Consider the following 11943-nt stretch of genomic DNA (forward strand, 5'->3'; position numbering starts at 1 on the left):
CTTAATTTTATAATATTAAAATCAATTAAATCTAGATAGATATCCACATAAAATCAAATTGATATGGATATTTTCTATATAAAAATGGTTACATATTTTATGAAAAATATTTTTCCTTTTATTATAGGAATAACATAATATGTTTTGCACATACAATTCAGCTAGTTGTTATTTTAAATCTCTACAGGCCAGCATGCGGCGAACCAGTGCGGTAGGTCAAGCTGCGCCGATTTCTACTGTAAACCGCAAAAACGGAAACTACGGAACCGACTTTATTCCGGTTATTTAGATCGGTTTTTTATTTTCTCAGCAACTATTAGCGCAGTAGTCGGTGAGGTGCACCATCACCACCCTGCTCTACTCTTTTCTGATTATCAGTTATGGATAATTATAAAGACAATTTCGAAATGGATAATTATAAACACACTTTCGAAACTTGTATGTGTTATGTTTTATAAAAAGATTATCTTTTATAATTTTTAAAGTAAATTTATAACAATTAATTTAGTCGTTCTACTCTCAAATAGCTATCTAAAATTAAATAATAATCTAAACCATATAAATTAACACGTGTTCAATTTTGGATATCTATATGTATGACCACGTGTATTAATCTAAACTAAAACTAGAGTCAAAAGCCGCTCGATGGGTTCTCTATCAGGGTGAAAAATGTTCATTTTTATGGGGTAATTCGTACTAACCCAACCCAACGGTACAAGACATGATTTATACACAACATTCAATATATAATAAGAAATAAGTAGCACTAAATTTAAATATAAATTTTAGCGCCATTTGCATTGAAGAAGTAATTTATTTCACTAGTTTCTTTCTGACAAGTAGAATATGATTTAGAGGATATGAAAATCATAGATATATAATGTCTTCCATTGTGATAGACCATAGAATTACAGTATAATTAAACAATAACTATACTATAGTTTCATTACGTTTAATAGCTTTAATTTGTCACGTTAATTATCAATGGAAGCAAACGTAACCACAAAACTACTACTCTTCATTAACGTAACCACAAATACTCTTAACATGATTAACTTCAATTTTGGGACTATACAAGTAAATACATACACACACAAACTCTATCGCGACGTTAAATGAAATCACTCCTCAGTGAACAAGGTATAAGTTAACATATATGAGAACGTACGGCTAGCTTAATAATTATGCCAATAATAAGTCTCTTCAGCCGATGTCACACGTACTTGCCATACGGTTTCCATACAGGGTACATAACTTGCACGAATTAACCGAATAAATACATACATGTCGCATTTAATTAAGAGCGACGAAGGTAGTAGTATGGTACACTAGTACGAGTTTTGACAAAGGATCAAAGCAAGCGGAACATTTCATCAGCAGGCATAGTATGGCAGGTCAATCGATCATAGGATTATTGCAGCCTTGTTGGTAATTAATCTCACAGCATGGCATGCATCTTCTTGATCTACTTAAGATGCATTTAACGTCCAACTCATGCACACGGAAGACAATTCATGGTGGACGTCATCCCATTTCTCTCTTGCTCTTTGGCCCTCCTTTTATTTCAAGGCAACCTGAAGAGATCAAAATAGTTGACAAGAGCTGACATCTCAGTATCTGCATTTTTGCACTTGAAGTTCAACAGCACAAACATGTAAGTTACTAGCTAGAGGAATAGATTATTGCTGCCTCCGTTTCATATTGTAAGACTTTTTAGCATTGTCTAAATTCATCAATTAATAAATATATAAAAATATATATATGTGTCTAGATTCATTAGCTTTCATATGAATTTAGGTGCCAGAAAGTCTTACACCGTGAAACGGAGGGAATAGTAACTAATCACCCTTGATCGAAGTCACACATAGAGTACATATATAGTTCGATCGGATTTAGGACAATAACAGGCAGGAAGCAAGTAATAAAAAGGCATTATTTCATAACCATTTCATCACTTCTCGGTTCGAGAAATACGTCATCCTGCGAGCTTTACTGGAACTAACTAGTAAAAAGGACCCTAAATCCGACCCTAGATCCTGAAGTCTCTTATGAACCAATTGCATTCTGTAAAAAAAGAGATCACAATATCGTATTGTTGACAGAATTGAACGAGCTTCACTAAAAAAGTGTCCCATCTGACGAAATTTATTCAGCTACAGAGAAAGCGACAAGTGTTCGAGCAGAAACTCACCCTAGTTTCAGGGATATATCGGAGCCATCATCATTATCCTGCGAGCTCCCTGAATTTAACGCGGTCATCACAGATTCAGATGATTGTCCATCTTCAGCAAGAACATTTTCAGTATCAGGAACCGCCAACATGCCAGCAGATGGCACCTGAGGCATCTGCATACAAGCACATGCACAGAATATAAATGCATATTCCGCCGTGCCTGATATGGAGAAACCAAAGGGTCCTCGAATTTGTATATTATTTTTTGTATATTTGTTTAGATTAAACGATGCAATAGTGCATATATGCAGCATATATTACTTGGTTTCTGAGGCGCATATTCTCCTCTGCCAGCTGAATACCCTGCAAGAACAAATAAATTGCAGCATAAACAATCGATTTGTGGAATCATATCATACTTGATCAAATCTCTAGACTAATTAACCAAATATTAGTATCTGATAGACGTCGATTTTGTGCTGATCAATATAGAACAACAATACAAGTTTATTTTGAAAGTATTTCATTGGTTGCTTTGTTGGATGTCAGGAAAATATCCATATCTAATTATAGCTCTTATAATGGGAATTGAAGTTGCTGAAAATGATTAACTAATTCCCATGCAATATATATTGACAAAATTTCATGCTGTCAAAAATGTGCAATAAGTTCATCACACCACCAAAAGTTGATTCGCATATAGTGAGATCATAAATAATCTAGGTTTAGGGAGTATATGTGTACTATATTGCTATCGTGTCCCGTATGAACATCCACCATATGAAAATACATACAACACTACCAGATTCGAATACTGACAAGCACATGTTAAACTGATCAATATAAATCTCGCTATTAGTCCTGCACACTGACTATACCCTTTAGCCAGCTCCCCTCGTCCTTAGCCAGCCACTTCCAGTACAACAATCAATAAAGCATCCATATCAAGGTTTCCGAAACCACGGTTACCGTGGTCTCCGTTGGGGCGCAGTACCGGTAACCGGCAGTAGGAACGTTTAAATTTGAGGCAAATTTAAAAAATGATGAAATTTGGAAACAAAAATATATGTGGTAGAGTATAATTTAAAGTGAAGTTTGATGCAAGAAATGTATGAAAATAATAAATTTATGAACAACTAAAAATTTATTAGTGAATAAAAGAGGGGAAAAAAGGAAATTTATAATAGTGTATTAGATAAAAATTGTTTGTAGGCACATATTTATACGAAAAAATTGACATGAGGACAATATTTTTTATAAGATTGATTTGTAGACCTGTAAGGATATGTTTGTATGTTGTCCAGTTAAGTTATTATGGAAAATAAAAATTATAGTTATTACTTGATAGTTCTGGATAGCTTCCTATGTCAATTAATTTAGGTAACATTTGTAACTTTTAGGAATACATGTAAGATAAATACACATGATTCTTGGTATAAATTACGTAATTTATTTGTTAGTTAAATGAATGTAAATGTTTATGGCAGATAGAACTCCTAACCTTGTATGGGAACATAGAGACCATGGAAAACCCCTGATCATATTTTCCCAAAAACATGTCCTAACTGTCAGAATTATAGTTAACTACTCATTTTCAATTTTCCTTACAATTTTATAGTATTTTTCAGATTTCTTTTCCAATTTTTACCTCGGGTTATACTATCCATAGTTTTCGCTTGAAAACATGTGGTTTTGACCACGATGCCACGATAACCGACCATTTTGAATTTGTGTTGGCTTCCGCGGTTTTCGCAATTACTTTGCGGTAACCACGCCTCCGCCAGCGTGCGGTCGGAGGGGCTGCCGCGGTTTGGGCAACCCCGATCCATATTGACACCGGTTCATAATCAGCATAATAGTTGTTGTACATGTCTGTTAACCTAACAATGTTTTTAGATAATGGATAGAAATCCAACCAATATCTAGAAATGATAAAGCAAATACTTAGATTCTACATCTTATATCTACAAAACAACAAAGTGGCCCAATCAAAAGGACTAGAGAAGACTAAGCTTCAACCGTCTGCTGTCCTAGAGTCATGTCATGTCAAAAACCGCGATGAGTCGATCTTGATACAACATTCCAAGCTCTTGCACCATTCCCTCATTGATGTTCCATAAACTCTAAGCACTCATTCGCCACTCTACCCCTCCTGTCAGCCAGATCCCAATCAAGCATCTCCTCGCCATTAGTGCTTTCACTCGCCGACACCATCCAGTGAAGGTAGAGAACCACAAGAAGAGCGTCCAATGAAGTTAGTTGCCACACAAATAGGTTGGCAAGAATACCTCAGATCCAATGACACTTGGGCCCCAAATCCGATGCCATGCCCCCATCCATCGCCGGCATTGCCAACCAGCCTTACATCATCCTACCAATGTCGCTCCTTGCTGTGGCTGCCTTACATAACATAGGATACCAAACCTAAAGTTATGACGAATCCAACCACTCTAGCCGCTAACAAGCCCATTGTCTTCTCCTCTCTGCAGCACACCACGGCGAGCTCCACAATGCCTCCTTTGTTGACCGCAACCAGTGGCTCGCTCCAGCGGCATCATAAGCGAAGTGGGAGAGGAAGAGATTTGACCTGGGGAGCGGAAGGGTCCAAGATTATGGATGCCAATTTTACCCAAGGGCACTGGTACTCATGGGTAGCCGACCCGATGGGTATGGGTGTAAATTTTTGCCCATAGGCATGCCTGCCCGTGGCCCGAATACTAAACGGGTAGCAGCCAGATTTTAAATTTTACCCATGAGTAACCCGTACCCGACCCGAAAATTATTAGAGGATGTTTAATAGACTTCTTCTATGCTGGCCCAATTGACCCATATAAAAACCATATATATACCATTTTGAAAACTGTATGTCCACTACACCCTAACCCCATCTAGACAGGCGACGACATCAGCTCCATGCGGTGGTGGCGACAAACTCGGGCGGCTGACGACGACGGGGATTCCACTCGGCTCGGGCGTTCGGCGATGGCAACTCGAGCGGACAGCTGTGGCGGCCCATCAATACGATGACTGGGGCGGCCGACAACGGCAGGGACTCCACTCGGCTTGGGTGGTCGGCGGCGGCGGACTCGGGCAAGCAGCCGGCAGCGAAGGAGCGAGCGGGCGACGACGCCATTAGGGAAGCGGGCAGCCAGTGGGTACCCACTGGCGCTCATCGGGTACGGGTTTGAACATAGATTTTTACCTGTGAATCATTTCAGGTACGGGTCCGGTATATAAGTATGGGTATCGGGCCATGTATGTTCCTGCTCTACCCGTACCTGTTCTATTGACCTAACGATGTAAAATTCCACTAACTTAGTGGCATTTTACACAAGATTATTCCTGCTATAGAGGGCACTAGCTCAGCTTAATTTGCATTATAGCGTGTCAGGTTGCTTTATTGTTGATAATCTTTACCATCAATGTACAAAACTATTGACATTTTTTTTTCTTACAGCCAGCGTGATGTTAAATAAGGACACAACATTCTCAAAACCCATAGAATTGCTACGATCCATGGATGGCCTTCAACTAAGTTAAACTTAGATTTCAGCACGTTATTAGATGACTATAGAGTTCACGAAAGTAATTAGTGGAGTACTTTAATCATTCTCTACCTTTTGTTGGAGCTCGCCGATTTCTTCCATGAATTGCCGGTCCTGCACAAGCACACAATGATCGTCGGAGGAAAACTTGATATTGTGCTAGCCAATGCATATGAAGCAGGAAAGGAACACCATCAGATGTGTCATACAACCTTTGTACAGAGCACTCGCTGCAGTCCTGCTTCGAGGTTCTTTTCCATCCGCTGCAGTTCTTCCACACTCAATCCATCAAGCTCCTCACCTCTCATCTGTCTATAAATGAAATGCGGAATTATGACATTATCAACTTTTAACACTACAGACTATTTCTGTTGTAAACAAGTTTATGATATATCGAGTTAATAAAATTAATATCGATCGAAACATAACCTAAGCTGAAGGCTTGCTTCTGCCAGTTGTTCATTCAAACTGCTACACTTGCTGTGCTCTAACTGAAAAGATGGTGCACACATAACCGTCAGTATCAAAATATATACAAACTATAAAAAGAATTAGTGCCTAATGCACATCCATTATCTATAAGACATTTAGTTCCTAGCTTAGAGGATAAATATAAATGTGTGAAGTTAGTAGTTTACGTTACTTCTATTATTTATCATTAAGCCTGCATCATATTACATAGTTCAGTCCATATTGCATACTCCTATTATCATACCAGCATCATATGAATATGAAGCACTTCTCTGCAAGTTTTGTAGACATTTTTTTCGTTGTGTCTAAACTAATGAAAGATTAAAAGGCACAGCGTGCGAGTTAATGGTTAACCCATATAAATTACTCAAAAAATAAAATGTACAAAACACCCCATTTCTTTGATCGTTGTTATCATTGCATGTTGGCCCGCTGGGATATCCATATATAATAAATGTACAGAACACCCCATTTCTTGATTGTCATAGTTTCTTGCTTTCAATTGTAGTTTCAGGCATATACCACATATGATCTTTTATTCACTCATGAATATAAAACAGAGAGATTGCTTTACATACATTCAGATCAATTGAAGGCTGCTTATCTGGTTTCCCCAGGTTCTTTGAATGGGTAGTGTACTTGTCAATGATCTCGTTCATACTGCTTGACCACAGAAAAATAACATCATAAGTATTTGTGTCAAGCTACTTCCTCTGTCCCAAAAATAAGTTCACATTTCTAGTTAGATGAACTTATTTTGGAACGGATGGAGTACAGTGTACCTGTATATGTAAACATACATAAATTACATGCATGTCTACAAGAAAGATTTTGTAAATTAATTATCACTCACCCGACGAAAAAAATTAATTGTCACTCCAAAGGGTTGTGAACTCTGAAGACATGATAATAATGTACTCTCTATCCCTCTCCTAGAAAGACTTCATTTTAGCTTATCTTAGCGCATCCCCAACAACTCATTTAAATTTGATCATCCATATCTTCATTTTGATGATCATCAACAATTTGATCATTCTATTTCTTTGTATTTCAGTAGATCATCCAGATTTGACATCCTCCATATCTCTTTGTAAGATGGAGAGAACATCCAAATATAGAGTTTCTCTCTCCTAATATAGATGACATCAAAAAATAGATGATATGATGTTCTGCTGGAGCTTAATTTTTATCCTTCATTCTTTATTTTCAGGATGGAAGATGAGATTGATATACTGCTGGGATGATCTTACACATATCACACAAAGCTATAAAGACGATATCATCCACTTTTAAAAACTCCAATGCATTTGTCCCATTCTTTTCAATAATATTGCATTTTTTCTCTACTTTACCAAACTCTAATACAGTACTCCCTCCGTATGTGAATGTATGACGTTGGTTAGTTCAAAATTGAACTAACCAACGTCATACAAATAAATTGTGAGGGAGTAGTTACTTCAAATATTACCCCTCCGTCTCAAAAAATAATCATATATCTTCAAAAGATGAATATATGTGGACAAATTATTTTTTAGGAGGGAGTAAGTATTTGTGGACAAATGAGAAGAGGAAAAAATGATGTCTTTGTGACATATACTATATATACAACTTACCAGCAGAGTGAACTTATTGAACCACTAGCTAGTTAAGTTGAAAACTGATTAGATATTCTACTTATATGATATATATTCAATTATCATATCATATGATGTTCATAGAAATCAATCGACAACAAATATATAGTTGTCTAAAACACTGAATTTATTATAATGCATGTGAATTGTCTCTTTTTTATTCTAGTATTATATAGGAATGTAAAGTTCAAGAAAGAGAGAATCGAAGGAAACCGGTCAGACACCACTCAAGCACATCTTGTGCGTGGCCGTTGGATGAATTCCGACTCATTAGTCCAAACTAACAATGCATATTTTCTCAGAAAAACATAAGCATGTATAATTATGACTAGTTAATGCTTGAAACCTAATTTCTATAACATTGGGATTATTGTGCAATCATAATACAAAAGGTGTTATATTAAAATAATCTGCAATGATTTGTCTCCTTTTAAAAGGACCTAGATTCAGATGTTCTCCAAGAAGATGTAGCCAAAAGAGAGGTTGGAGGTTGAGCTTGCGTATGCCAATGCATGCTTAAATTAAATTAGTAATGCCAGCAGAATCATATCGCTGAACTTGAAAATAGTTTGTATAGTTTCTTATCTGATTTCAGGTTGGCCAAATATATTTTTGTAGGAAATTTTAAGTTGTATCCATAATCCTAAGTATAACGTAACTCCCAATGTTCTCAACTAACTAGGATATATTTAAGCAGCATACAGTTGAATTATAAAAACTATATATACAAATGGGACTAATATATACATAAAGTTTTTAAGTTAAGTCATGTAAGAGAAGGCAACGGTAGGTTTTGATTAAATCGATTTAATATAGAAGTCCATCAATTGAATGGTATAAGTCCCTTCTACGATAATTCCCACTGAAATACAGACTAAAGTATCCTATTAATAGGTAAAGTAGTCCATCAATATAATGATTTTCCCTTCTGAAAATAAACTTCCCCTCAATGTACACGATGTTATACTCCCTTATTGACATGGGGGTCTTTTTTTGGCTTTCGAGCGTGCAGAGGAATAATGTATTTTACTCGTAACTGATGGACGATCGAGTTGGAGAAATAACGAGACGAAGAATAGCTAGGGAAGTAAAAGTGAAGAGCCTATATATTGGGCATATAGAATGGATCTGATAAACAATCACTAATGGTGGGTTGCACGGCAGGGGCCTATTCAATGGTTGGGACATAAGATTATGAAAGTTAATGGTCTTACAAGAGACCGTGTAGATGGTCCAAATTGTCAGTAATAAACAATGGAGGAGTTGTGCATAGCATTTACCTAGAACAGCATATAGGGGTACTATCTTGATATTCTCACTTTCATTATAACACAAAACACATAAATGACACAAGAGCATGCCTCACAAGGACATGCTATTGTAAACCCCATGGCGTGGTACGTTCTAATTATAAGGAAAGAAAACAAATTGTTACTCCCTTGCCCCCTCAAGGATACCATGAACCAAATCTGTGAGCTAATTAAGACAGCATAGTAATCAGGTTTGTAAATTACAAGCATCAAATATTAACTTAAACACAGGCACAATCCGTTCCAAAAGTACACATTGATCGCACTTTTCTTTGATACGGTCAAATAGAAGCAGTACAGACTACAGCACATATATAAAAAGGTATAACTACTCCCCTCCGTTTCATAATGTAAGATGTTTAACTTTTTTGCTTACAATGTTTGACCATTTGTCTTATTCAAAAATTATAGAAATATCATTTATTTTGCTTGTGGCTTACTTTATTATCAAAAGAACTTTAAGCATGACTTGTCATTTTTTATATGTGTACTAAATTTTTAAATAAGATAAATGATCAAACATTATAAAAAAAGTTAAACACCTTACATTATGAAACGGATGTAGTAGAAAGGAGCTTCAGAAAACTGCATACAATTATGTTCTTTGGTGCATGCGTCCCATCCCTAATCAGCGCTGTAACACAGGCTAAATCTCAACAGGCTTCGACCGCCAAAGATCAGTAACTGATGACCAAGAGCATATATAGGAGTACTTAGAATGCGCTACCGTACTATATTAACCACATGCTTATGCTTACTCTCGCTATCAACCCCTTTTCCCCTTGGGACATGCTTAAATGGAACATGCAAGGCCACGTACCCTCTTGGTACTTGAAATGTTATTTTTCTCTCCTTGGAGCACAAGGCCACCAATAATGGTAAGCTAGCAAACCCAAATACCCAAAGGCTACAAGAGTGATCGATAACTAGCTATAGCTGCTCGCTCTTCTGCCTAAGGAGAAGACAGCAAGTACCAGCCGGCCACCTGCACAGACCACCACGAGAGGATCAAGCGATCCGCACGCCGTGCGCCGCACACGGCTTGGACGACGACGGCTCATGCATACGGCATGGCATGGCACCACATAAAATCACAGGTACGGCGGCGCCGCGATTACCGGAGGCGCACACGGCCGCGCGCCGCGATTACCGGAGGCTTGGGATTATTTTATTAAGAAGCATAGCAAATCGACCGGATTCTGTGGTGTTCTCCGCAGAAGAAAGGACGCGCGAATACATAGACGAGCATAGATATCATCTGCAGAGAAAAGCAAGCAAAGCGATCGACTCGTACTTTGTGTGCTGAAACTACAGTAGAAAAATTCCCCATTTTCGAAGATCGCCATGGCGATGCAAAATCCACCCGAATTGACCCAGGAATCAGACGAACAACGCGAGGATGGTTGTCGTAGAGGTAGAAAAGCAAGCTGTCGCGAAGTGGGTGTGTTTCGAGAAGCATCGCGCCCCGGATGAGTTCCCAAACAAAAGACAAACCCTAGAACGGAAGGAGGCGGAAGACGGCGCGAAGCCCGAGCGCGAGGATCTGCAATCCTAGCAAGCGACAAGCAGCCGCTGGATCTAACAAAAAAAAATCGAGAGCAAAACTACCACCAAAAAAAAAAAAGCATATGAGGTCATCCGATGGGGGTAGCAGAAGCAGCAGTTGCGGATGCGTATGCTGCCGCGCGCTTACCTGGAGCTGGCGAACTGGGAGAGCTTGCCGGTGGAGGAGAAGACGACGAGCGCGACGTCGGCGTCGCACAGCACCGCGAGCTCCTCCGCCTTCTTGAACAGCCCCCGCCGCCGCTTCGAGAAGGTTACCTGCCGCGCCGCCGCGCTCTCTATCCTCCGTATCTCCCTCCTCTCCCTCGCCATCTCCCCCAAACCCACCGACGCCGATCGATCCCCACCACCACCACCTCCACCCCCCCAAAACGAGAAGAAGCAGATCGATTCACCACACCACGCAACAGAGAAACGCCGCCGCACCGCAGCGCAGCGCGCGAGAGAGGGGTGGACGGACGCTTTTGCGCCGGCCTCCCGGCGGGTGCGCCTAGTATATAGCCGCGCCCCGCCAATGGGGAGGCGAGGGGTGAAAGGGATGTGGTTGGCCGCGGAGGGGGACGCGCGCGCGCTCCGATTGGCCGCCGCGGGGCGCCGAACTGTAGCCGGCGAATAAACAAATCTGGCGGAGCCACCCGCGCCGTGTGTAGGCCTCCTCCGATTGGCCGCACGGGTCATCGTATATTAATACTAGGACTATGGTCTGTTTGATTCCCACCGATTTTTTTTTCACCGTCACATCAAATATTTGATACTAATTAAAAGTATTAAATATACATTATTAATAAAATGTATCTCATACTCTGAATTATTTCGCGAGATAAATCTATTAAACCTAATTAGTCCATACTTAACGAATATGATGCTACCGTAAACATTAGCTAATCATAGATTAATTAGGCTTAAAAAATTTGTCTAATGAAATAGTCTTTATTTATGCAATTAGTTCTGTTATCCGTCTATATTTAATACTTCTAATTAACACCCAAACATCCGATGTGATAAGAGAAAAAAAATCTGTACATCCAACTGTCACTATACCAACGAAAAAAAGAAAATTGTACAGGGTAATGTCGTTTTCACGTTTAGAAAGGGTTCGCTTATCTATGGTCATGTGTCTACACGAATCTCAGAACGTCTGAGATGAGAGAAATTTTAGTTACTTGAGCTATCTCGAAAACACAGAAGATAGATGTTAGATACGTATGGTAATTGATAAGTGGGATCTAACGACACATATCTCGCAT

General features: G+C 39.0%; 1 protein-coding gene across 1 annotated transcript; it reads right to left on the minus strand.

Annotated features, from left to right (window-relative positions):
* Positions 1-1067: 1067 nt before the first annotated feature.
* On the minus strand, positions 1068-11173 carry LOC102717161 (MADS-box transcription factor 55). Its single transcript, XM_006655850.3, has 8 exons — positions 10827-11173; positions 6768-6849; positions 6148-6209; positions 5931-6030; positions 5791-5832; positions 2495-2536; positions 2192-2346; positions 1068-1574 (listed from the first exon to the last, which is right to left on the minus strand). The coding sequence occupies exons 1-8, from the start codon at positions 11006-11008 to the stop codon at positions 1565-1567; spliced, it is 675 nt and encodes a 224-aa protein (XP_006655913.1). The 5' UTR covers positions 11009-11173; the 3' UTR covers positions 1068-1564.
* Between the last annotated feature and the right edge of the window lie 770 nt (positions 11174-11943).

This window comes from Oryza brachyantha, chromosome 6 (genome assembly GCF_000231095.2).
Source record: "Oryza brachyantha chromosome 6, ObraRS2, whole genome shotgun sequence".
Lineage (NCBI taxonomy): Eukaryota > Viridiplantae > Streptophyta > Magnoliopsida > Poales > Poaceae > Oryza > Oryza brachyantha.